The 27,473-nt window shown below is 40.0% G+C and overlaps 1 protein-coding gene and 1 long non-coding RNA gene across 6 annotated transcripts in view; one reads left to right on the top strand and one right to left on the bottom strand.

The window, feature by feature from the left end:
- agap1 (ArfGAP with GTPase domain, ankyrin repeat and PH domain 1) overlaps nt 1-27,473 on the top strand; it is a 158,764-nt gene that overhangs the window by 112,629 nt on the left and 18,662 nt on the right. For 4 of the 5 annotated variants that reach the window (XM_051941658.1, XM_051941657.1, XM_022214767.2 and 1 more), the window contains 4 exons: nt 4,647-4,808; nt 16,786-16,940; nt 18,473-18,563; nt 19,022-19,244. In XM_051941658.1, coding sequence (XP_051797618.1) covers nt 4,647-4,808; nt 16,786-16,940; nt 18,473-18,563; nt 19,022-19,244 — 631 coding nt within the window. The remainder of the gene's footprint in view (nt 1-4,646; nt 4,809-16,785; nt 16,941-18,472; nt 18,564-19,021; nt 19,245-27,473) is intronic. The other variant, XM_022214766.2, reaches the window with a different exon arrangement.
- LOC127531778 (uncharacterized) lies at nt 13,803-16,136 on the bottom strand. The gene is made up of 3 exons (XR_007938868.1): nt 15,578-16,136; nt 15,219-15,351; nt 13,803-15,024 (listed from the first exon to the last, which is right to left on the bottom strand). It is a non-coding gene; the product is annotated as an uncharacterized LOC127531778 (long non-coding RNA).

The raw sequence follows: 27,473 nt of genomic DNA, 5'->3' as shown, positions 1-27,473 counted from the left end.
AAACCTAGTCTTAAACAATCTAAATCCAATCCAAACTTAGTTCTTAAACAATATAAAACCAGTCTAAACCAGGGTAATACCAGTTCGAACAAAAAGAAAACCAGTCTAAACTAGGATAAATCCAATCTAAAACCAGTGTAAATCTAGACTAGAACTGTATCAAACCGGTCCTAACCAGTTTACATGGACCAACACCCCCATCATCGCCGTGGTCAGCACAGGCCTGGTGGTGCAGCTCCACGGTGGGGCTCTGTGGGTCCCACCGTGGAGCTCTGTAAGGGGGCCCGTCATTTGTCAGCCATTGATCTGGCTGTAACGCTGATGTGTGTGTTGCTGTGTGTGCGCCGCAGGTAGTTGTGAAGTGGTACACACCGCACAAACACACACTAAGACTGACAGCTGTCACGCCGTGTGTGTTGCCGTGACGATAAGCTTGAATGACAGCTCCGCCGTCGGCCTGCAGCCTCCTTCCAATAACGTTTAAAGCCGTGAAACGCTTTCAAACGGGCTCCCAGGGGCCAAACCGGTGTTCCTATCGCTGCGAGGACGCTCATCCAAGGTCCCTGCAGATCCTTAAAAATTAATTTATGCTAAATTAGCCTCTTAATTGTCCTTAAAAATGATAATGAAGCCATGAATTCTGCTTTCAGGGCTCTTAAAAGAGAGACAGATGAGATTCATGTTGTGTTTTAAAATCTAAAAAATGAAAAACGACAGACCTGGACTGTTTACGCTGCTCTTCATTAGTGATTATTTAGCTTAATTAGCTTAGGCTTTGTGGGAGAATGTAGCTCACCGCACAGCTAGCAGATGGTTTCAGAGGTTTAGACAGGATACTGTTTAAAATACAGGCAATAATAACAATGTGTATAATAATCTGTATGAAAGGCTTCAACAATGCAGCATTTAAAAATAAAACTACGACTAAAAGCACAGAACAAATAAAGTCTTGTAATAAATGAATTTAGTTGTGATACAAAAGGTTGAAATAATCAGTAAATAAGTTTCAAGAGCATTTTGCAAACCAGCTTACTGATGCATTAATGCAAAATTATAATAAGCACCTTTAAAACCATCTTCAGCCAAGCTAGAAACCAGTTCAAACCTGTTCAGTACCAAGTATAAACCAGACCGAAGGATAACAAACCAACCAGTCTAAACCAGTCCTAAGCAGTTTGTATACAGCCTTAAACCCGTTCCAAACCAGTTTAAAACTAATCCAAGCCAGAATATAATAAATACAAACCAGTCTAAACTGGTCCTAAGCACTTTATTACAGGTCAAACTAGTGTGGAATCTCTTCCAAACCAATCCCAGCCACTGTAAATCTAGTCCAGATCAGTGTAAAACCAATACAAACCTGTTTAGAACCAGTTCAAATCAGTCTAAAACCAGTATTAATCTAGTCTAAAATATTGTAAATTCAGTATAAATGAATGCATAACTTGTATAAAACCAGTCTAAAGCAGTTTAAAATCATTCTTTGTAAAACTTCTGAGTCCTCATGGTGGTTGTCCACCGTCCTACAGCGGCGTTAACGTTCAGCTCTGTACATTATGACCGTGGTGGTTGCTACTACTTCTTCTGTGGTGGTTTGTTCTTCTATAGTGTTTTTTTGGTTGTTTCTTCTTCTGTGGTGGTTTTTTAGTTATTGTTGTTTCTTCTGTGGTGGTTAATGCTGTTGTTTCTTCTTCTGTGGTGTTTTTTTTAGTTTTTGTTGTTTCTTCTTCTGTGGTGGTTTGTGCTGTTTCTTCTTCTGTGATGTTTTTTTAGTATTGTTGTTTCTTCTTCTGTGGTGGTTTGTGCTGTTGTTTCTTCTGTGGTGGTTTGTGCTGTTGTTTCTTCTGGTTTGTGCTGTTGTTTCTTCTTCTGTGGTGGTTTGTTCAGTTGTTGTTTCTTCTTCTGTGGTGGTTTGTTTGGTTGTTGTTTCTTCTTCTTCTATGGTGGTTTGTTTGGTTGTTGTTTCTTCTTCTGTGGTGGTTTGTTTGGTTGTTATTTCTTCTTCTGTGGTGGTTTGTTTGGTTGTTTCTTCTTCTGTGGTGGTTTGTTTAGTTGTTTCTTCTTCTGTGGTGGTTTGTGCTGTTGTTTCTTCTTCTGTGGTGGTTTGTGCTGTTGTTTCTTCTTCTATGGTGGTTTGTTTGGTTGTTGTTTCTTCTTCTATGGTGGTTTGTTTGGTTGTTGTTTCTTCTTCTGTGGTGGTTTGTTTGGTTGTTATTTCTTCTTCTGTGGTGGTTTGTTTGGTTGTTTCTTCTTCTGTGGTGGTTTGTTTAGTTGTTTCTTCTTCTGTGGTGGTTTGTTTGGTTGTTTCTTCTTCTGTGGTGGTTTGTGCTGTTGTTTCTTCTTCTGTGGTGGTTTGTTTGGCTGTTTCTTCTTCTTCTGTGGTGGTTGGTGTTTTCTTCTTCTGTGGTTCTCTGTGAGCCTGCTCGGTGGTGGTCTTTCATAGGGAGAACCCGTGAAGCAGCAGCAGAGTGTTTCTGTGGAGGTTTTGACGTGGATGGAGCGCGGCGTGCAGATGTGAGGGCCGTTAATCCGCGGCGGTTAATTGTGCGCTCGGGGACGGCGTGTTGTCAGCAGAGATAAGTTGTCACATTTTCCACTTGAGCTGAGACTAAACGGTTGTAAAATAAGTTATGGCGTCCTTGGGGCTGTCTGCCGAGCACTCGCCCGCCCGCACACGCGTGTGCTTCTGTCTGCACACGGCGCACACGTCAGCGCCGCCGCTGCTGCCGTGATATTGATGGAAGCTGAATGTTATTTTATTCCGCCGCGAGTCACAGCTGTCAGAGAGAGAGAGAGACTCTGCCGCCCGCTCTGATTGGCTCGCTCGCCCCCGGCCCCCGACTGCCGACCTGAACCTCCATCAGCTCCTCGTGCTGCTCCGACCAGACAAAATGTCAACGGCAGCTTCCCTCAACCGATCTGCTGCTGTAGAGGTTCATCCATCACACCCAGCGAGGCCGGCAGCACAGTCTGGAGAGAACCAGGAGGAAAGGATGATGCTAAACCAGGAGAAAACCAGGAGAAAAGAATGATGCTAAACCAGGAGAAAACCTGATATTAAACCAGGAGAGAACCAGGAGGAAAGAATGATGCTAAACCAGGAGAAAACCAGGAGAAAAGAATGATGCTAAACCAGGAGAAAACCTGATATTAAACCAGGAGAGAACCAGGAGGAAAGAATGATGCTAAACCAGGAGAAAACCAGGAGAAAAGAATGATGCTAAACCAGGAGAAAACCTGATATTAAACCAGGAGAGAACCAGGAGAAAACCTGATATTAAACCAGGATTGAACCAGGAGGAAAGAATGATGCTAAACCAGGAGAAAACCAGGAGAAAAGAATGATGCTAAACCAAGAGAGAACCAGGAGAAAACCTGATATTAAACCAGGAGAAAACCAAACAAAATGTTAATGGCAGCTTCCCTCAACCGATCTGCTGCTGTAGAGGTTCATCCATCACACCCAGCGAGGCCTGCACCACAGTCTGGAGAGAACCAGGATTAAATCAGGTGTTAAACCAGATTTAACCTTTATAAATCCAGGATTATACCATTATAAGACCAAGATAAAACCAGGAGAAAACTGGAATAAAACCAGGAGAAAATAAAGTGTTTAAAAACAGAATGAAACCAATGTAAAACCAAGTGGTAAACCACATAATAGCACTTTGGTATCGCCTCCTGGTTCCCCCCATGTTTCTCAGACCATAGTGTGTCCTCCTGGTTCCCCCATGTTCTCCAGACCTTGGTGTGGCCTCGTGATTCCCCCCATGTTCTCCAGACCATAGTGTGTCCTCCTGGTTCCCCCCATGTTCTCCAGACCTTGGTGTGTCCTCCTGGTTCCCCCCATGTTCTCCAGACCATAGTGTGTCCTCCTGGTTCCCCCCATGTTCTCCACACCTTGGTGTGGCCTCGTGATTCCCCCCATGTTCTCCAGACCATAGTGTGTCCTCCTGGTTCCCCCCATGTTCTCCAGACCTTGGTGTGTCCTCCTGGTTCCCCCCATGTTCTCCAGACCATAGTGTGTCCTCCTGGTTCCCCCCATGTTCTCCACACCTTGGTGTGGCCTCGTGATTCCCCCCATGTTCTCCAGACCTTGGTGTGGCCTCGTGATTCCCCCCATGTTCTCCAGACCATAGTGTGGCCTCCTGGTTCCCCCCATGTTCTCCAGACCATAGTGTGTCCTCCTGGTTCCCCCCATGTTCTCCAGACCTTGGTGTGGCCTCGTGATTCCCCCCATGTTCTCCAGACCATAGTGTGTCCTCCTGGTTCCCCCCATGTTCTCCAGACCTTGGTGTGTCCTCCTGGTTCCCCCCATGTTCTCCAGACCATAGTGTGTCCTCCTGGTTCCCCCCATGTTCTCCACACCTTGGTGTGGCCTCGTGATTCCCCCCATGTTCTCCAGACCTTGGTGTGGCCTCGTGATTCCCCCCATGTTCTCCAGACCATAGTGTGGCCTCCTGGTTCCCCCCATGTTCTCCAGACCATAGTGTGTCCTCCTGGTTCCCCCCATGTTTCTCAGACCTTGGTGTGTCCTCCTGGTTCCCCTCATGTTCTCCAGACCTTGGTGTGGCCTCCTTTTTCCCTCCATGTTCTCCAGAACCTGGTGTGGTTCTAACCCTGGTTCTGTTTGTGTTCTTTTCCAGATACTGGTCTGGGAGACTCGGTCTGCTCCAGTCCCAGTATCTCCAGCACCACCAGTCCCAAGATGGAGCCACCGCCATCGCCTCACGCCAACCGCAAGAAGCACCGCAGGAAGAAGAGCACCAGCAACTTCAAGGCCGACGGACTCTCTGGTACTGCAGAAGGTAACGCCATCTCCCCTCCCCTCGCCTCACACTTTCCCCGCCCTGGTCCGACCACCAAATGCACCCCCAGAAACAACAAGTACAGAAGACTTCTAAAAGTACCTTCAGCCACTGTTTTTATAAGGTGCATACAGCCGTTAGTGTACTTACAGACACCCAAATGTCAGCATTTATTTGCCACAACAGGTACATCTCCTATAAAACCTGACCAAAGCTAAGTCTAAAACCAGTCCAAATCCTACAGTAGCAACAGTGTAGTTTACAGTTTTATTTTGAGTTTAGTAAAGTGTCTTGTCTAGTTTCATTTTAAGTAGATTTATTTTAAACGGGTTACAAAACATTCTAAAATGTTGACATCAGCATGTATCCAGCCCACAACCAAGTGTAAAAACAGTCCAAAACCAAGTTTAAAATCTGGATAAAACCAGTCCACGACTAAGTGTAAAACTGGTTTACAACCATTTCTAAACCCAGTCTACAACCAAGGGTTAAACCAGTATAAAACCATTCCAAAACCAGTTGTGAACAGTCCAAACTCAAATCTAAAACTAGTATAAAATCAAATATAAAGCTAGTATAAACCAAAATAAAACCAACTGTAGAACTAGTATAAAACCAGTGTAAAACCAACTGTACAACTAGTATAAAACCAGTCGAAAACCATTTCTAAAACCAGAATAAAACCAAGTTTAAAGCTCATATAGAACCAGTATAAAACCAATTGTAAAGCTAGTATAAAACTGTTATAAAACCAATATAAAGCCAATTGTAGAACTAGTATAAACCCAGTATAAAACTAATTTTATAAATAGTATAAAGCCAGTACAAACCCAATATAAAACCAATATAAAACTAGTATAACAGCAGGATAAAATCAGTTGTAAAACGAGAAAAAACTGTAAAACCAGTATAAAACCAATTTTAGAACTAGTATGAACCCAGTGTAGAACCAGTATAAAACCAATTTTAGAACTAGTATGAACCCAGTGTAGAACCAGTATAAAACCAATTTTAGAACTAGTATAAAACCAGTGTAGAACCAGTATAAAACCAATTGTAGAACTAGTATAAACCAGCATTAAAAAAACAGCCCAAAACCAAGATTTAAACCTCTGTAAAACCGATCCAAGACTCCGTGTAATACCAGTTTAAAACCAGTCTAGAACCAGGACCGGGGCTGGGAAACGCAGTCATGTGATCGTCTGAGACTCCTCTCCTCTGTGAGGGAAGGATCTCTCCATCCTGTCATTCTGTCAGCCCTTCATCTCGTCACTTCCTGCTGTCTTCTTCCTGCTTCCTGTTTACATGCACCGACTCAAACCTGCCGCCATTTTATCCGTCAGATAGCGATGTTAGCTTCACCGCTAGCAGAGGACCAAACAGCATGAGGTGCATGTTAACACTCTGATGTCACTGATCATGTACTTGTACTACAATCTGTAGTACCACTTATCATGTATTTATACTACAATCTGTAGTACCACTTATCATGTATTTATACTACAATCTGTAGTACCACTTATCATGTATTTATACTACAATCTGTAGTACCACTTATCATGTATTTATACTACAATCTATAGTACCACTTATCATGTATTTATACTACAATCTGTAGTACCACTTATCATGTATTTATACTACAATCTATAGTACCACTTATCATGTATTTATACTACAATCTGTAGTACCACTTATCATGTACTTGTACTACAGTTTATATTTCCACTTACCATGTACTTATACTACAGTTTATAGTACCACTTATCATGTATTTATACTACAATCTGTAGTATCAGTCATGTACTTATACTACCGTTTATATTACCACTTATCATGTATTTATACTACAATCTGTAGTACCACTTATCATGTACTTATACTGCAGTTCATAGTTGGAAACACTCTAAATACTAGTTTTGAACCAGTCTAAACCAGTCCAAATCTGGTCTTAACTGGTCCAGATCCAGTCTAAACCGGTCCAGATTTGGTCTAAACCGGTCCAGATCCGGTCTAAACCAGTCCAGATCCAGTCTAACCTCCAGCTTGGTTTTGCTCTGGTGAACAGATGTTGTCGGCAGATGTGTCCGTCTCTCCATCACCGCGGCAACAAGCAGCTGACAGGCGATTGGCTGTCGTGGTGACGGATGGACCTGCTGCTGTTCAGTCCTTCTGTCTGCAGATCTGAGTTCTACACGCCTCCTTTAAATGTCTGATCAAATAGAAATATTCTGATTTATTCTGAACTAAACGAGTTACAGTTTCAACAGAATACCTGAAATGTTGAATAAAATCACTCAGAAACTCAGAAAATGACTTTAAAGGACTCAGAAGTCCTTCTAAATGTGTTAAAACGTTCCTGAAACACAAAAACTTGTCTAAAGTTCTGCAGAATGACATCAATATTTTCATCTTTTTCTGGTCTTTCTCGCTTTTTTTAGTCATTTTGACATTTTTATGTGTTTTTAGTGTTGTTATTTTTGCATATTTTTGTTCGTTTTTTCATTTTGCAGCATTTGGTGTCATTTTATACACTGACTGTTCTAGCATTTTTTGATATTGCACTTTTTTCCATTATTTTGTCTTTTTTCTGCATATTTTTTGTCAGTTTGTGTCATTTTTTATTCTTTGTGTTTCATTTTTGCAACTTTTTACTGTTATTGGCTGTCTTTCTTGCAGATTTCCTTGTTCATTTTCTCGTTTTTGCATCTTTTTGTGTCATGTCAGTGTCCTTTTTCTCATTTTTTTGTATATTTTTGCATGAGTTGATCATTTTGGGGTGTTTATTCTGTTAATTTGTGTCATTTCTTTGCACAGTTTTTGATTTTTGCTCGTTTTTTCTCTAGTTTTTGCGTCTATTTGTGTTATTTTTTCATATTTTTGTGTCGTTTTCGTCTCTTTGGTTTATTCTGTCTGAGTCATTCTGCACTGAAGATCTCTGAGTTTCTCTCCTCGTCGTCACGGTTACAGGACTCGTTGTGTGTCTGAGGTTGTGTGTCTGTACCTGGGCAGCTCACGGAGGGCGGTTCCCCCTCATGAATTACTCGCCGCTCTCCGTGACACGCCGATCCTTCACGGACTGAGCGCGCTCAGTGCTTAATGGCTAAATTGGGACGACTGTTACTGATCGCTTATTGAATAATGAAAGTGACACAGCTGATAAAAGATTTCAATACGCTGGATTATTTATAATATTTCACTTAAAGCTCCCCGGCTGAAGAATGGAGGCAGTAAAACCAGCAGCTGCACAGAGAGAATGTACACAGAATGTACACAGAATATACATAGATTATAAGAAAAATGAAACAAAAAGGCACAAAAATTATAGAAATATGTGCAAAATGACACAATAGTGCAACAATGCAACAAAAATATGCAAATTGAGACAACATTGTGCAAAAATGAAACAAAATGTGCAAAATGAAACAAGAATGTGCAAAAATTTGACCAGAAAAAGCAAAAATTAGATAAGTGACACAAAAGTGTGCAGAAGATTGTCCAAAAATGTGTAAAATGAGACAAAACTGTGCAAAAGTGACATCAAAAATTGCAAAAATGAGATAAAATGATACAAAAGTATGCAGAATGAGACAAAATTGTGTAAAAATGACCCAAAAATTGCAAAAATTAGATAAAATTATACAAAAAAATGCAAAAATGAAACAATAAGGTGAAAGAAGAGAGAAAATGGAGCAAAAATGAAACAATATTACACAAAAAGTTGCAAAAATTACTCAAAATTTCAAAAATAAACTGAAAGATCCAAAAATGACACAGAACATGCAAAAATGACACAAAATATGCAAACGTAAGACAAAATTATCAAAAAAAGGTGCAAAATTTCAATAAAAATAAGCAAAAATATGCAAAAATGAGAAATGGGTGCAAAGACAAGACGAATTATATAAAAAGGGGCAAAAAATGCTAAGAAATGACACAAAATGACAAAATGATGCAAAAACGCCACAAAAATAACGAGACATGCAAAAAGATGCAAAAACAAGAAAAAATGGCACTGAAATGATACAAAAAGATACAAGAATGACACAAAGTGAAACAAATTGAGTCTCTTTTGCACCTTATTGCTTCATCAGTTTGTCTCATGATGAGCAAATATCGACCCTGAACGACCAGTTTGATCCTCAGCAGCTCTAAAACCACTTTTATGGTTTTATATTGGATGAAACTAAATATTTTCCGTCTCGTTCTGGACTGAATGAAAGCAGCAGAAATAAATAAAGGTCTCGGCGTCGACATGCAGCTCTGATTGTTTCTCCTCGACCTCCGACCTCCACGCTGCCGTGACGCTGGTTGCCCGCGGCGACGGCGAGAAGCCAAACCAACATTTGCAGAAGACGAAACGACGGCGGCGCTTTAAATGTTACCGAGCTTGTTTCCATCGAGCGAATAATTCAGGAAAGGTCAGAATCTCAGCAAATAAAACAAACCGGCGACGCTGCAGCTTTAATTCCTCCTCCTGGACCAGAATGATCAGGAAAATCAAACTAATTTTACCTGAAAACAAGGATTTTCTACCAAAATCTCTTCAGTCTAAGCTTGGTTTAACCAGATCCTGTAAATATGAGTCAATAATTGTAGACAAACAACAAAATAATTGTTAAAAGTGACATAAAAGTCTGTTAAAATGACTCCTCAATAAAATGTTAACATTTCCTAGAATCACTTTATTCCACGTTTTAATGGCACAAAATTGATCAAAAATCACTCAAGAAATTTCAAAAATTGTCCAAAACGAGCCAAAAATTCACAACATGATATACAGTGAGTTTAAAAAAAGAGACAAAAAGATGCAAAAATGAGACACTTATATGGAAAGTGAAAAAGAAATACAAAAAGAAGCAAAGGTTTGATAAAATAATACTTAAAGGTGCAAACATTTGACATAGTTACAAAAAAGGTGCAAAAATAGTATAAAAAGGTGCAAAAAAAATGACAAAAAGACGCAAAAATGAGCCAAAATTACACACAAATCAGAATCACTTTATTCATCCACAAAGGTGCACAAATGAAACAAAAATGTGCAAAAATAAAACAATTAGATAAAATTTTGCAGAAATTATACAAAAAGGTGCAAAACTTAGTCAAAAAGGTACAAAAAATTCAGAAGAACGATGAAAAATGGGACGAAAGGTGCAAAAAGTAGACAAAATAAAACAAAAAGGTGCAAAAAATACACAAATTTGTGCCAAAAGGAGATAAAAATGTGCAAAAATTATACAAAAATGTAAGGATAAGACAAAAAGGTACAAAAATGACAGAGGAAAGTGCAAAATTAGACACAAATGATTAAAAAATGAGACAAAAAAGTGCAAAAGTTATACAAAAATAAATCAAAAGGTGCAAAAATTACAGAAAAAGACGCAAAAATAAGACGGTGACACAAAAAATGCTGATCCAGCAGTGAGTTAACATCCAAAGTGAGAGAAAAAGACTATGAATTAGTTAAAACTGACATCTGATGAGGATGTTTGTTATAAACGGACCTGTCCGTCATGTTCTTTGGCCCCACCCACTCTATCATTAATCCCCGCCCACCTCTCACCTGGTTTCTGACGCCTGTTTTTCTCTTTCTACCTCCTGGTCCTCTGTTTTTTACTCCCTCTCCTTGTTTTCTTCCCGCCAGCAGCCAGGCGTAGAGCGTGGAAACTAAACCGTGTCGCTAGCCTTCGCAGCGTTTACGCCAACAGTCTCCATGACGACGAAGGTAAAACAAAAAAAAAACAAAAAAAAACGAAGTTCCGACCCACAGCGGCTCAAACCGGAAGTTCCCCACAAACTCCTCACAACCTCTTTAGATTAACCACAAAGACTTTAGAGACGCTAAATGAGGAAAAACAAGACATAAATCAAGACAGAAAATGAGAAAAATGAGATAAGGGAAACAAAACACAAAATAACCAAAAACATACAATAAATGAGAAAAAATTGACAAAATCTGAAAATTGAGACACAATGAGAAAAACAAAACAGAAAATTTGGAAAATTAGACACAAACTGACACAAATGAGATAAAAACAGGGAAACAAAGCACTAAACTTGGGAAAGGAGACATATAACAAGAAAAATGAGACAAAACAACCAAAAACACACTCTGAATGAGAAAATGAGACATTTTCTGAAGAATGAGACACAAAATGAGGAAAAATTGGACAAAATGAGAAAAACAAGACAACATACGAAAAATGAGACAAAATCCAAGAAAGCGAGACCAAAAATTAGAAAAATGAGACAAAATCCAAGAAAGCGAGACCAAAAATTAGAAAAATGAGACACAAAGCAAGAAAAACTAAACGCAGTATCAGCAAAATTACGGAACATGTGAAAAATTCAACACAAAATGAGGAAAAATGGAGAAAATATGAGGAAAATGAGACAAAATGAGAAAAATGAGACACAAATGAAAGGAAACAAGACAGAACAATGTAAGAAATGAGAAAAATGAGAGACAAAGCAACCAAAATGAGACACAAAGTGAGGGAAGCAAGACAACGATCCAAACAATTAGCCAAAAACTGGAAAATGACACAAAATGAGACAAAACAACCAAAACAATGATAAACTCCACATGGTAAAACCTGTCTCTCCATCAGGGTCATGTGACTGCAGATCACCACCTGATTGGTCGCCAGGTGCACTGCTGTGAGTCTGGTTTCTCTGAACACGCGTGTGCTGGGCGTGTCACGTGACGTTTCCAGGTTATTAATGCTGTAATAATCCCGTGTGCGCTGACATTTAGCTTTAATTTGTGGAAACGCTCGCTGTTGGTTTGTTGTGGGAAAGGTTGCCGGTGTCAGAGTTCACAAATTGCCTCGATGCCGCCGCTCAGCGAGCGAATGTCAGAACAGTAGCCGAGAGCGAGGCGCCGTAATTACCTGCACCGCATACGTTTAGCCTCCGACTGCAGCTAAACGTGGCCGTAAACAAGCGTTTATTCCAGGACGGTGGGCCGCCGTCCAAACAGAGACGAAAACTCACCTAGAACCACTCAAATAACGTTTAATGTGACAATAAATCAGACAAAATGGGTTCAAATGGGTGTAAAGTGACCCAGAGTTGGTCTAAATGAGCCATAAATTATCTAAATGGGATTTACAACTGTCCAAAATAACAGAATCTGTCCAAAGTGAGTCAAAAAAATGTCAAATGTAAGGACTTTACACATCTGGAATAGCAAATAATTGTCCAAAATGACTTGAAATTCATCTACTGATAGTGTTAAAAATAGACAAATACATAATTTGACACCATATTTTTCACATCCAGTAGCTACAAACTAACAGGATTCTTAGTTTTTGTGTCCAAATGATGAATTTAAGAGCAATATTTGCTTTGTTTTGGCTCATTTTTTGGTCTCCAGCACCTCCTGAAGGCAGATATCTGCAACATTAGCTGTAAAAACTTCCAGAAGGCCGTAAAATCCTCCAGTAAAACCTAAAATCAGCAAGTAAAACAGGCTAAAAAGCTCATTTTCCCTACTGATAAAGTTTTAAAAAAGAACAATACAAATACAGCTTTAGACGGGCAAATGTTTGTTTTTTCCACTTGAGGGCAACAAAACTTCAATATATACTTTGTTTTAGCTCCATTTTTGGTCTCTACCACTTCCTGTGGGAAATATCTGGATTATTAGCAGCTAAATACTCCAGTAAAACCTAAAATTAGCAACTAAAAAGCTCATTTTCTCAACTGATGTTAAAAAGCAGACAAATACGTCATCTTTAAAGCACATTTTTTATGTCCAGCAGCTACAAACCAACACGATTCTTCATTTTTGTGTAGAAATGATGACTATTCAATAGTTACTTTGTTTTAGCTCCATTTTTGATCTCCACCACCTCTTGAAGGTAATATTTGAGAGTAAAATCCTCCATTAGAGGTAAAACTAGGGTGTAAATCCGCCTATAAAGCAGATTTTCTCCACTGCTGACGTTAAATCAGACTAAACATCGTGTCGTTTGACTCCCCGCCGGGTTCGTTTGGGTCGGGGTGGTTTCTCGTTTCGTTGCTCGTCGTGCACCATTTAAATCCAGAAGCAGCGTTTAATTCGAGGCCTTTCTGGATTGTTGGTTTCCATAATTGTCAAGCCGCCTCCCCCACCCTGAAAACAGAGAATCATGGGAATTTAATTATGATGGGATGCTTGACCCTGCAGGGCTCAGCGGCCGTGATTCAGAGCTGCTTCATGAGCAGTTCGTCCTTCATTAGGCTTCGTTTCTGCACGGAAACGTTTAAAAAAAATCTACGTTTTTAAAGTCGGAATGTTTTCATGAACCTGCAAATCATCTGAGGATTTAAAGAAGAGCAGAAACTGTGAAGAAAAGGACAAAAAAATAAAGATATATATATCAATTAAATGTAAAAACATCAATTAAACATAAACATTTCAATTAAAGGTGCAAAAATGTCAATTAAAAGTGCAAAGAAATCAATTGAAGGTGTAACAATATCAATTTAAATTGTGAAAAATATCAATTAAAGGTGCAAAAAATACAAATAAATATTTTTAAATGCCCAAACAATATAAATAAAATATATGTTGAAATAGCTACACAATTTGCAAACTTTATTCCTGTTTTGGAAATTATATTTGTATTTTTTTGCACATTTTATTCATATATTTTGCTAATTAAATTTTTTGCACATTGTATTTGTATTTTCGGCACATTTTATTCATATATATTTTGCTACTTTAATTTATATTTTTGCACATTTTATTCACATTTTTTGCACTTTTTATTTGTTTTTTGCATGTTTTGTTTATATGTTTTGCATATTTTATTACTGATTTTTGTATGTTGTGTTCTTATTTTTGGAGAATTTATTTGTATTTTTGGCACATTTTATTAATATATTTTGCAACTTTTATTCATATTTTTTGTGCATTTTATCCATATTTTTTTTACGTTTTCTTCTCATTTTTTAGCATTATGACATTTTTTTTCCATTTTCTTCTCATTTTAGCTCATTTTCTGTCCTCTGCTGCTCCGCTCGTTGTCAGTCGTTTGATAATAATTCCAGTTAAACGAGGATTTCCAGGCTGGATGAGCTGGAATCTCCTGTCCAGATAATAAACTTTGCTCCTGTGGTGGATAAAAAGCTGAAACATTTCCTTCGTTTTCAGTTTTCACCTGTGAACTTGGGTTTTAATGAACTTGCTGGCCGGTTCTTGGGCGCCTCGAGCAGCTCGGAGATGAGGACTTTAATCTGAGGAGGAGAATCTGCGGACAGAAAAGGTGTTTTTGGTGTTTGATCCTGGAGCGTCCCGGTCCGGCCTCAGGCTTCCTCCTGTTCATTGATTATCCCAAACGAGACGCTGCCAATTAGAGCAGCGACTCGACTGATTAAACTTCGTCACGATCGGCTGCTCCGGCGATTACCGAGCGGCTTCACAGGAAACCCAGGAATCCCGGGAATTCTGGGGCCCTTTGATGGAGCTATTACCCCTCCTCCCCCTCCTACCCCTCACTGGGGTAATTGTAAACAGGAGCTGCCCTCAGTCTGATCTGATGGCTTCCAAATGTGACCGCTAACATGTAGCATGACTAAGCTAGCGCACAAAAACACGGAGGGTTTCACCGTTAGCATCAGTGCTAATAAATGTCAACTTTTATTGGGTTTGTTTTGACTAAAAAAAGCTAAATATTCTGATACAAAATGAGATAAAGAAACATTTTAACTTTAGTATACTTCACTGGCATTTTATTCACATTTTCTATATTCTAATATTGCTGTTCTACCATCACACTTCACTGTCGGGATTATGCATCCAACACAACAGCTCCATTGTTTTCATCATTTTGGAGTAATTGTGTCTCTTTGTGGTTGTTTTGTGTCTCTTTGTGGTTGTTTTGTGTCTTTTTATTGTAATTTTGTCTCTTTTTGTGTCTCTGTGGTCATTTTGTGTGTCTAAGTTTGTTTTTCAACTTTGAGCTCTTTTTGTGTCTCTTTGTGGTCATTTTGGGTTTTGATATGTCCTCTGGCATTCATGGTTCATCTATTTATGTCTTACAGTATCAATATCATTACACTTCCACCTCCATGCTTCGCTGTCAGGACTATGCATTCACTGTGGTAGTCCTGGTCAGGTTCTCACCATTCTGAGTAATGGTACTATGACTCCTTCTACACCTCCTGATTAGTGGTATTTGACTCCTTCTAAACCTGATTAGTGGTACTATGACTCCTTCTAGACCTCCTGATTAGTGGCACTATGACTCCTTCTATACCTCCTGATTAGTGGTATTTGACTCCTTCTAAACCTGATTAGTGGCACTATGACTCCTTCTAGACCTCCTGATTAGTGCTACTATGACTCCTATACCTCCTGATTAGTGGAACTATGACTCCTTCTAGACCTCCTGATTAGTGGAACTATGACTCCTTCTAGACCTGATTAGTGGCACTATGACTCCTTCTAGACCTCCTGATTAGTGGTACTATGACTCCTTCTAGACCTCCTGATTAGTGGAACTATGACTCCTTCTAGACCTCCTGATTAGTGGTACTATGACTCCTTCTAGACCTGATTAGTGGCACTATGACTCCTTCTAGACCTGATTAGTGGCACTATGACTCCTTCTAGACCTCCTGATTAGTGCTACTATGACTCCTATACCTCCTGATTAGTGGAACGATGACTCCTTCTAGACCTCCTGATTAGTGGAACTATGACTCCTTCTAGACCTGATTAGTGGCACTATGACTCCTTCTAGACCTCCTGATTAGTGGTACTATGACTCCTTCTAGACCTCCTGATTAGTGGAACTATGACTCCTTCTAGACCTCCTGATTAGTGGAACTATGACTCCTTCTAGACCTGATTAGTGGCACTATGACTCCTTCCAGACCTCCTGATTAGTGGAACTATGACTCCTTCTAGACCTGATTAGTGGCACTATGACTCCTTCTAGACCTCATGATTAGTGCTACTATGACTCCTTCTAAACCTGATTAGTGGTACTATGGTTCTTTCTAGACCTGACAGAGCCCTGATGGTCCCGTTAGCCTCTAAGGATTGTGGGTAACGTCCACATGTCTCTGATTGTAGCGGCTAACCTCTGGGGTTAGGGGACATCCTGTCATCATGGCTTCAGGTCAACAGGTGTCTTCAGACCAAGCCTGCCTGAACTGAACAAAACCTCCTTTATTCTCCAGGAATTCTTCACATTCCACAGTTAGAAACCAAGAAAACCTCTTCACAACCTCACAAAACACGAATATAATAATAACATCATCTGTTAAACGAGGATGTCAAAATATCAAACAAGAAAATAGTCGAGCGAAGCTTCTAAATGAGGCACTTTTTAACTCTGCAGATGAAAAAGTGTTTGTCATGTTTTTTGCATAATTTATTTGTATTATTCAGATATTTTCTCAATAATAAAATTATACACATTTTTAAACAATTTTTCTTCTTTCTTGCGTTATTTTCATATTTTTTATTTCTAGTTATTTAAAGTCTATTTAAAAATAAATTGTTTGCACATTTATGGCATATTTTTAATAGTTTTGTAAGGCTTTATATTTTTTATATACATTTTTTCTTCTATTTTGGACATTTTGTTCATATTTTTTGAAACAGTTCTTACAAGTGTTTTTTGCACATATATTTAATATTTTTTAGGGCTCGCTTAAATAGTGGTTTCTGGTCTCCGGATATTCAGGCCCTATTAAATACGAATATCCGAATATTCGTTCCGCCCCGTAACGTCTGACTGGGGGAGGGGGTTTATATTGTTGAACAGTTTTTTTTTGCACATGTATTTAATATTTTCAGATAATTTTTGCATGTTTCATTCAGATTTTTTAAACATTTTCTTTGTAGTTCTGTTTTTTAATTTTAGCAAAAGTGAAAAGGACACTTTGGTCCAACACTCGTGAGATCTCCTGATCTTCTGCTTGTGTCTGTTTGGTTCTGGTTCTGACCCTGGACCCTGTTTTTCTTTTTCTCCTCCAGAACAAGAGGAGAACTTTGAGTTCACCATCGTGTCTCTGACCGGTCAGTCGTGGCACTTTGAGGCGACGTCGTACGAGGAACGAGACGCCTGGGTTCAGGTGATCGAGAGCCAGATCCTGGCCAGTCTGCAGTCCTGTGAGAGCAGCAAGAACAAGGTGGGTCCTGGTTTTCTGATTTATGTTACAGAATATTTTGTTTTCCAGAAACAGAAATATAAAATGTGTTTGGACCAAGAGCCTTTTAGTTTTCTCCTATTTCTAGCAGATAATTTATCAGCGTTGGATTCCTGATCTGGTAGAAACATCCACATAAACGGTAAACTAGTTCAGATCTTTACGTTAATAAACCAGGAGCTGCGTGGAGAGTCAGAGAGCCGCTCACATAATTATAAAATACCAATTACTGATGTTATTTTCCACCTGAGTCGAGTCGCTGTGTTGACGCCTCGGGCTCTTCCTCCGCTTCCTCTCGTTCTGTTCCTTCTCACAGTCAAACGTTGGTTTCCACTAAATTTAACCTCAACAATAAGGAACAAAAAACCTAAAACAAGCCTCCTGTCAGCGTTTAAACAGCTCAGTTTGACAGATTTTATAGTGAAGATATTCAAGAAAAAACAGTCAAACCCACAGTTAGAGATGTCAGACGCCACTAATCAGACACTTATAGTACAGTCTTTATTCCCACATATTTATAATTCATATTATAGATTTCTACATCGTCTGAGTCTTACTTAATAGTACGATACTAAACAGCACTTACATCGTCTTTAAATCCTTTGTCAGACGTTTTAACGCCACAGAAAGATGCTTTAATTTATATTCATGTTAATTTCTGTTTTCATTGAGTAAATCCAACGAGCATCCAAACTTTCTTACTTTTTTATACACATTTAAGTCACATTTTGTACATATTTTATTCCAATTTTTTGCACATTTAAATCATTTTTTTTACACATTTTATTCACTATTGTTGCACATTTAATTTGTATTTTTTAGGGGTTTTTTGCACATTTAATTCACATTTTTTGCACATTTAATTCACATTTTTTGCACATTTATTTCGTATTTTTTTTAGTTTTTTTTGCACATTTTATTCATATTTGTTGCACAGTTAATTCGTATTTTTAGCTTTTTTTGCACATTTAATTCACATTTTTTGCACATTTATTTCGTATTTTTTTTAGGTTTTTTTGCACATTTTGTTCACATTTGTTGCACATTTAATTCACATTTTTTGCACATTTAATTCACATTTGTTGCACATTTATTTCGTATTTTTTTAGTTTTTTTTGCACATTTTGTTCACATTTGTTGCACATTTAATTCACATTTGTTGCACATTTAATTCACATTTGTTGCACATTTATTTCGTATTTTTTTAGGTTTTTTTGCACATTTTGTTCACATTTGTTGCACATTTAATTCACATTTGTTGCACATTTAATTCAAATTTTTTGCACATTTATTTCGGGGTTTTTTAGGTTTTGTTGCACATTTAATTCACATTTGTTGCACATTTAATTCGTTTTTTTTTTAGCTTTTTTGCACATTTTATTCACATCTATACATCATAAAGAAACAATCAGGACCTTAAATACTAAAGTAGGTGGTAAAACTATCCTCTGTAAGCACCAGAAACCTGAGGAGGTCGTAGAAATGAACGTCTTTTCTTGTTTTTCTCGTTTCAGTCTCGTCTGCCGAGCCAGACGGAGGCCATGGCTCTGCAGTCCATCAGAAGTATCCGAGGAAACGGTCGCTGTGCCGACTGTGAAGCTCAGAGTGAGTTTAACCAACTTTAGCATCTAAAATATATTATTTCTGTTTGAATTCATACATAGAAACACAGTGCAGGTGATGTAGGTTTAGTAAAATAAAGCACAGCATCTTAAAGAAAACAACAGAATCATGATTTATTTGTGTTATTTATTATCATCATAACTAGCAAATAAATTACATTTTTTTCTGTATTTTAACCCTTTAAATGAAAGTTTATTTACATGATGTCACTGTAGTTGTTGTTTTTTAATAAAAGACAAAATATTGATTGTTTTCCATTTAAATACAGTGGGTAGTAAAAACTCCAAACCAGCTATTGGGAGACATCCTGCTTTGTTTTCCTTTAAAATCTCTACATTTACCCAGAATTCCGAGCTCCAGGTCTAAAACCAGACATCTCGATGGAGTCTTCCTGTTGGGCGTGAAGTTCGTCATCTAAAACCCACAACTTGTCTCCTCAGACCCGGACTGGGCGAGTCTGAACCTCGGGGCCCTGATCTGCATCGAGTGCTCGGGGATCCACAGGAACCTGGGGACCCACCTGTCCAGGGTCCGGTCCCTGGACCTGGACGAGTGGCCCCTGGAGCTCATCAAGGTCATGTCGGCCATCGGCAACGAGCTGGCCAACAGCGTGTGGGAGGCCAACACTCAGGGACGCCTCAAACCCGGACCAGACGCCAGCAGGTAGGAACAGCTGGACTTCTTTATGGTTCCTGAAGGTGTTTGAACATTTATCAGGTACTTATGATGCCGTCTGGACCTCCTTCACCAGACGGTCTGACTATCATGTTCACCTTTAGTCATACAGTTGTTGTTCATGTGAGTTGAGTTTGAGGATGAATACTTTGGACTCCCATTGGTCAGTAAGAAATTAGGCTACAACCCCACCTATCAGGTACTTACAGTGCCGCCCTGACATCCCTCACCAGGCAGTTTCACAATCGTTAGCACCTTTCGTCATGTGAGTTGCTGTTCATGTTAACTGGACTCAGCTGGGAATTAGCAAATTAATATTTTGCTTTAGAGCTACAACACCACTTATCAGGTACTTTTACCTGAAAGAGTATTTCACTCTTTCTCAGCTTCTGGCTTCATCAGGCTGATTCTGGTTGTTTCAGGTGAATTCTCTGGTTTGGTTTTTGGTTTTACATTGCATCTATATTATGTATTTTTAAAACTATACCAAGCCCAAAGGAATCTCCAACTTGAGTCAAATTCTAAGTCGTTGTGGGCAAATTTTTAATAATTTTGGACACGTTTCAGTCATTTTTTATATTTATTTTTGGTCAGTTTAGACTTAATATGATTTCATTTTTGGACAGTTCTTCCGTCACTTTGGCCATTTTTTTGTTATTTTGGCCAAATTGTAAGTCATTTTGGACAATTTAAAATTTCTCCGGCTGAGTATCGCATCAGTTTGGAGTGTTTTAGACTGAAAAGCTACTAGATGAATAAATAAATGCAGCATGGCTCAGAAACAGTAAACAGAGGAGCAGGTTGTTGGACATCCATTCAGCATGTGAAGCATCTTTCTACTGATGGTGAGCAGAGTAAAGGGAAAACGTCTGTAAATGAGACACAAAAAAAGGAAAAACGAGACACAATGAGGGAAATGAGACACATAATTTTAAAAATATACACAAAAATAGAAAAACAGTACACCAAAATGAGACACAAAATGAGAAAACTCAGACAAAATAAGAAAAACTGAGACCAGAAATGAGGAAAATGAAACGCAACATTGGGAAAATGAGGAAAACGACAGCAAATAAGAAAAGATGAGAAAAGCAAGGCACAAAATGAGAACAAAATAGAAAAATTAGAAAAAACAACACAAAATGAGACAAAAGGAGACACAAAATGATAAAAAATGACAAACAAAAGTAAGAAAAATTAGACAAAAGGAGAAAAATAGATGCAAAATTTGTAAAAATGAGACAAAATAAGAAAAAAATAGACACGATGAAAAAAACCTCAGACAAAATAAGGAAAAACAGACACAAAATTAGGAAAATGAGACGCAATACATGGAGAAAAAAATTGGAAAATGAGAAAAATGAGACAGGAAACGACAAAACCGACTCCGGTTGTTGAGGATCCATTCCTCATGTTCTTCCTGGTGAAACTTCTTCCTGATGACCAGAGCAGGTTTCTGGATCATTTCTGTCTTTTTAACAGTAACTGAAGACGTTCCTGACTCCTCTCTGTGCTTCTCTTCGTGGTCATCGTGTTTCCATTGATTCGTGTCTCCGTAAAAAACAAACCAGTGGTGATTAAAAACGGGCCGGCGGCTGCAGACAGGGGGCAGCGTGGAGCAGCGAGGAGCAGCGAGGAGCTCCGGGTATCGACGCTGGCGACCGCAGGAGATTAAAACTAATGGATGAACTTTGGCGTGATGTTGATCAGTGTGTGTGTTAATGTGTGTGTGTGTGGTTGTGTAATTATGGGCTGCAGCTCTGGGAAGCAGCAGCCATCATAACAAATTAGAGCCGACTGCCATCCGCATAAAGATCGACTTCCACGTCCTCCCACTGCACTCATTAGTCAACAGAAGCACCTTATAATTACTCTGCAGACACACAACACGCTCACACTCACACAGGCACACACCGGCCTGTCGATTCGCAGCGATATTCGCTCAATTATGCTTTATTTATGTGCTGGTTTTTGTCCCTTTTAGTGCCTCACATGTGATTATTACACCTGCATCGGATTTTAATGTAAAAACAAATGATTAGAGCAGAGAAATGAAAATTAAAAGTGAATTAAATCAGAACCGCAGGTTGAGATGGACGTAAAAGATGCAAAAAGACAGAAAATCCGTCCAGAATGATTGGGCAGAATGGCTTAACGTGTGGAAACGACGAAAATGAGACGCAACATGATGAAAATAACGAACAAAATCTCACAAATGAGACACAAATTGACCAAAGCAAGATACGAAACAAGAGGAGGGCACAAAATGAGCAAAGTGTGATTTTAAAGATACACAGAAAGGGACAAAAATAAGACGAAGCATCACAGACATTAGATACTAAATGACAAAAAATTAAAAAATGAGATTCAAAGAAATAAAAATGGATTGGAAAATGACAAGAATAATAGACAAAAGTAGAAAAATAATAAACAATGACCAAAATAACAAACAAAATGACAGAAATAATGAACAAAATGACAAAAACATGATCAACAAAAGCAAGATGCAAAATGACAAAGGTGAGGTAGAAAAACAAATCAGAAAGTGACAAAAAATGATTGGAAAACACAAAAAAGAGACAAATACAAGATACAAAACATCAAACTCGACACTAAATGACAAAAATGAGATGCAAAATGACAAAAGACATACACATACTGACATGAGATTTAAAAAAATGACAAAAATGAGATACAAAAAAATGGGCTGCAAAATAATAAACCAAATTTAAACAAAAATGACACAAAATGACAGGAATGAGACACAACAACAATAAGACAAACTGACAAAAGTGAAACAGAAAAACAAAAAACGAAAATGACAAATACAAGATACGGAACAACAAAAGTGAGGAAAACAATTACAAGAACAGGATTCAAAACCACGAAAGAGAGACACTAAACCCAACATGACAAACATGAGATAAACCGAGATAAAAGGTGAAAACGACCGCAGTAGTTCTGGATCCATCCAGCATGGTGAAACAGCTTCCACACAGAGGCTCTACTGAGCGCGTGCAGAATATCGACCTCCATGTCAGATTCCTGTTTATTCCTGTTGGAGTCGATAAAATCTCAGTTAACCAGAGATGCTCCACTGACTCACCCTTTATCTCACCCTCTGTCTCACCCTTTATCTCACCCTCTATCATCCTATATTTTAACTACTCTCTGTCTTTTATCTCACTCTTTCTCAACCTCTATCTCACTCTTTGTCTTACCTTTTATGTCAACCTTCATCTCACTCTATCTCACACTCTATCTCACCTTTCATCTTTTATCTCACTTTCGTTTCACCCTTTTTCTCACTCTTTTTCTTTATCGCACTCTATCTCACCCTTTATATCACCCTTTTCCTTTATCTCACTCTTTGTAGCTCTTTATGTCACCCTTTATCTCACCCTTTTCCTTTATCTCACTCTTTTTAACTCTATGTCACCCTTTATCTCACTCTTGGCTTTGATCTCACCCTCTCTCTCACCCTTTTAGTATTTTGTGCTCATTTTGTAATTTTGCGTCTCGTTTTTGTATTTTCATGTCTCTATTTTCTCCTTTTGTGTCTCACTTTTGCTTTTTGTGTTTTATTTTTCTCATTTAGTCGCTTTATGTCCAGTTCCCCTCCTTGTTCTTTGTGTTGTTTTGTGTCCACATGTTAAATATCATCCAGATATTTAATCGTTCACCGTCTTCATGCTCCTTATTTTGTCTCGTTCTGAGTGGATCCGGACCATTTAAACTCCAGCGGTGTGTTTTTTCCTGTAATAAGCCGGTGTTGTTGACGTGCGGCTCTTTAAATCAGCCATGGTTTATCTTCCTGTTAATCACGTGTTGTGTTGTGTGTTAAAGAGGCTTAAACGTGTCGGAGCGAGGCCTCCTCCATAAATCGTAGCGGGGAGGCGAACACAGGAATGGAAATGAGCGGAGGCTTTTGTCCGGGCGGCGGGAGGGCTGGGAGAGGGGGGAGGCTGATGGATGAACAACGCCTCCCCTCGTGGTCTCTCAAGTGAGTAATAGAGGCCGAAATTTCATTTTGCAAGTGGCTGATTTAATGATCCAAAGGGTAATTAATGGCCTGATTATCTTAATGTTAAATATGGCCAGCAGCAATTACGCTGACCTCCTGTCTGTCAAGGTCTGGCCTCCCACTCTGAAACCCAATTAGGTTCTGTTTGGAGCTCCGTCAGGAGGGGGAGGACGGAGGCCGGGGAGGAAAACAGCGAGAGGAGGCGCGCTGCCGTTAAACTCCTCCATTTTTCTGACTCGGCCGACGCACCGGAGGGAGGAATTATGTGACAGCGCTGAGCCGCCGCCGACTCCAGCTGGTGTCATCATCTCTTTATCTTCCCGTCGCCGGGTTCTCCTCCTCCGCCTCCTCCGCCGCCCACAGCGACGGCCGGTCCAGCTCTCATTAGCGTCAGCGCCGCTAACGTGACGCCGCTCGGCTCCACAGGCTCCACCGCCGGAGAGCTGTTGACGTGGTGAAGAGGCGGCGGCAGCAACGGTCGGTCCAGGACTCATTAGCGTCAGCGCCGCTAACATGAGACCGAGCTAACACGAAGCAACTCAGCTCCACAGGCTCCACCGCCGGAGACTTGTTGAGCAGCAACTCTGACAGTCGGTCCAGGTGTCATTAGCATCAATGCTGTTGCGCTAACACAAGGCCACACGACGCCGCTCGGCTCCACAGGCTCAACTGCCAGAGACTTGTTACTCCAACGGTTGGTCCAGGTGGTATTAGCATCAGACGCTAACATTGAGTTGATTGGAGTCCTGCGGCCTCCTGTTAGCGTCTGACACTAAAAGGAGGCTGAGCTAACAGAAGGCCACGCAGCGCTACTTGGCTCCACCGCTGGAGAGTTATTGTTGTGTTTGAAGAAGCAGAGGTATCGACCGTCGGTCCAGGTCTCATTAGCGTCAGCGCTGCTAACATGAGGCCGAGCTAGCATGAGGCCGAGCTAACACGATGCCAGTCAGCTCCACAAGCTCCATCGCTGGAGACTTGTTGAGCAGCAACTCCGATTGTTGGTCCAGGTGTCATTAGCATCAGACAGCATCAGATGCTAACATTGAGTCGAGTGGTGACGCGCGGCCTCTTGTTAGCTTCAGACGCTAACACAAGGCCACGCAACACCACTCAGCTCCACCACTAGAGAGTTGTTGATGTGGTGAAGGAGCAGAAGCAGCAACGGTTGGTCCAGGTCTCATTAACGTCAGCGCTGCTAACACGAGGCTGCACGACGCCACTCGGCTCCACAGACTCCACCGCTGGAGGCTTATTGATGTGGTAAAGCAGCAGCAGCTCCGACGATCGTTCCAGGTCTCATTAGTGCTGGCATCGCTAACACGAGGTCAAGTGGTGTTGCGCAGACTCATGTTAGCATCTGACTCAAACAGGAGGCTTCGCAACACTACTCGGCTCCACCGCTGGAGACCTGTTGAACAGCAGGTCCAACTGTTGGTCCAGGTCTCATTAGCATCAACAGCGCTAACATGGCATTGCACAGCCTTGTGTTAGCATGTGATGCTAACACGAGGCTGTGTGACACCACTCAGCTCCACAGGCTCCACTGGCGGAGACTTTTTGATGAGACACAGAACAAGGGATAAACAAAACAAGAAAATTTAAGTAAGTTGTTGGAAGATACATTCAGCACGGTGAAACATCTTTCTATAGCTGAGACTAGAGTAAATAAACAACCAAAAGGAGACATAAAATATGAAAAACGAGAAACACAGCAAGAAAAATGGCACAAGTTGTTGGATGATACGTTCAGCATGGTGAAACATCTTTTTACATCTGAGACTGGGGTCCAAAATCAAACAAGACACAACTGCAAAAATGAGACGCAAAACAAAAAATACAATGCAAGTTGTTAGCGATCCATCCAGCATGGTGAAACATCTTTCTACAGCTGATGAGCAGAGTAGAAAGGAAACATGGAGATAGAATAAGGTTTCAATAACCATAATATGTGGCGTTGTTTGCACAGTCTGGTGTTAGCATCAGCTATGCTAACACCAGACTGCACGACACCACTCGGCTCCACAGGCTCCACCGCGAGAGACTTGTTGACAGCAGCTCCGAGGGTCCAGAAGTGTTTGGGAGCCACAAAAAGACTTCCTCTAAACGTTCCCATTAACCCCCGGTCCGCCGTCATCACCTCGGCTTGGCAGTGCTGCCCCAGCTGACGCCACCGCCCAGGGGGCTGCTAAGTTTGGGCTCGCTGCCCGCTGCCAGTGGGGCTTGGCGGGCCGGGCGCCACCACCGCCTCCACGGCCCTCATCGTTTTAATTAAGTGTTGCAGCGACACCAGCACCCAGAGGTGACAGCGACGCTAATCCCAGCTCCCGGTCGGACACATGAGCCTCGGTGGCCGTGAAAAACGCCGGTCCTTCGGCAGTCTGTCGCGGCTGGTCAGCATCTCGGCTGGTCAGCATCTCGGCTGGTCGCATGAACTCTCTGCTAAAGAGCCAAAAAATAATGAACAGCTGAAAGTTTAGTTTTTCCACAAACAGCAGCACTGGAAAGAATAAAACATCATGTCCACAGGATTGTTTGAGACGTTTCACTGCGATGGATGTATCTCCAAAAACTGGTGTCGTTGTTGTCGTTTTGTTTCATTTTTGATGTTTTTTCATGTTTTGTGTCTCGTTTTGTTTCTTTTTTTTACCCTTGTCTCAACTAAAAGATGTTTCGCCATGCTAAATGTATCTTTAACATCTCGTCTTATTTTGGGGATTGAAAAGTTTATTTATTTTTATTTTTACAGATTTTTCCTGTTTTGTTAAATGGTAGATAATATCCAGTAAAATCCGGTTTAAAAAGAAAAGAAATGTTAAAAATTTGTATTTTTACTGAAATCTAGATAATCATTATTTTAGAGACATTTGCTATTATTCCTAAGAAAATTTATGTTTAACATTATTACAAAGCTGTAAATTGATCATTTAATGTTTTAACTTATAGATAACATCTAGTGAAAAGTCCTTTTACATAATTAAACCAGAAAATGAGACTCTTTGTATTATATTGAAGTAAAAATAAAACATCTGTGTTTAACAGACATTACATTTCATTCATATAGTGCCAATTACAGTTCAAATTGTCTCAAGACTTTTTGTATGTAGCATGTAAATGAATATTTTCTTTTGTGTGAGTTGACTAAATATTATGTGTAATTGAACAAAACACAGCTTCTACTGCCAGAGGCTTGTTGACAAGTTGTTGGACATACATTCAGCACGGTGAAACATCTTTCTACAGCTGAGACTAGAGTGAAAAAAAAAACAAAAATGAGACACCAAATGACAAAAATGAGACCAAAAAACACAAAAATGAGACAAAATGAAAAAGTAAGACACAAGAAAACACAAAATGAGGCACAAAACCACAAAATTGAGACACAAAAAAACACAAAAATGAGACAAAATGACAAAAATGACACAAAAAACAAAAATGAGACACAGTGACAAAATTAGACACAAAATGACTAAAATGAGACACAAAAATGAGACAAAATCACAAAGATTATGAGACACAAAACTGTCAAACTGAGACAGAAACCTAGTTGAAAAAATGACACAAAACCACAAAAATGAGATACAAATGACAAAAACGGCACACAAAACAAGAAAAATGACGTGAGTTGTTGGAGATACAGTCAGCATGGTGAAACATGTTTGTACAGCTGAGACTGGGGTAAAAAGAAACAACCAAAACGAGACGTAAAACATGAAAAAGATTTGGTTTTGGGACTATTTTTATTTTTTCCCACCAACATCAGCGTTTGTTTGATTGGCCGGAGCTCTCCACTGAGCATGTGCAGAGCCACTGAGCATGTGCAGAGCCACTGAGCATGTGCAAAGCATCACTGCCTGCTGACAGACCGGTAATTGGCCCCTACGTTCTAATTCATCTGTAAAGGGGAGGCCTTGATTAAATTAGTCCTAATAGACGTTATTTTGTACATGACTGAGCCCGGCTCGCCTAACGAGACCCCCAATTTACCGCCGACATTAAGCCGGCCGACACGAGCCAATCACGTCGTCCGTGTGTCACCGCGGCGACGCCATGCTAATGCGGGCTAAGAGCACGAAATAAAAGCACATCTTTTAGTCATCGGATTAAGGTCCGGTAATGAAGAAATAAATAACGTGACTCGGAGCAGAAGAGGATCCGGACCGTCCTCTAATTGGCTCCGAGCTGGAAGAAGCGGG

The sequence above is a fragment of the Acanthochromis polyacanthus genome, chromosome 22 (genome assembly GCF_021347895.1).
Source record: "Acanthochromis polyacanthus isolate Apoly-LR-REF ecotype Palm Island chromosome 22, KAUST_Apoly_ChrSc, whole genome shotgun sequence".
Classification (NCBI taxonomy): Eukaryota; Metazoa; Chordata; class Actinopteri; family Pomacentridae; genus Acanthochromis; species Acanthochromis polyacanthus.
Note: the sequence above shows the minus strand (reverse complement) of the source record. Positions and strands in the feature narration are given on the sequence as shown.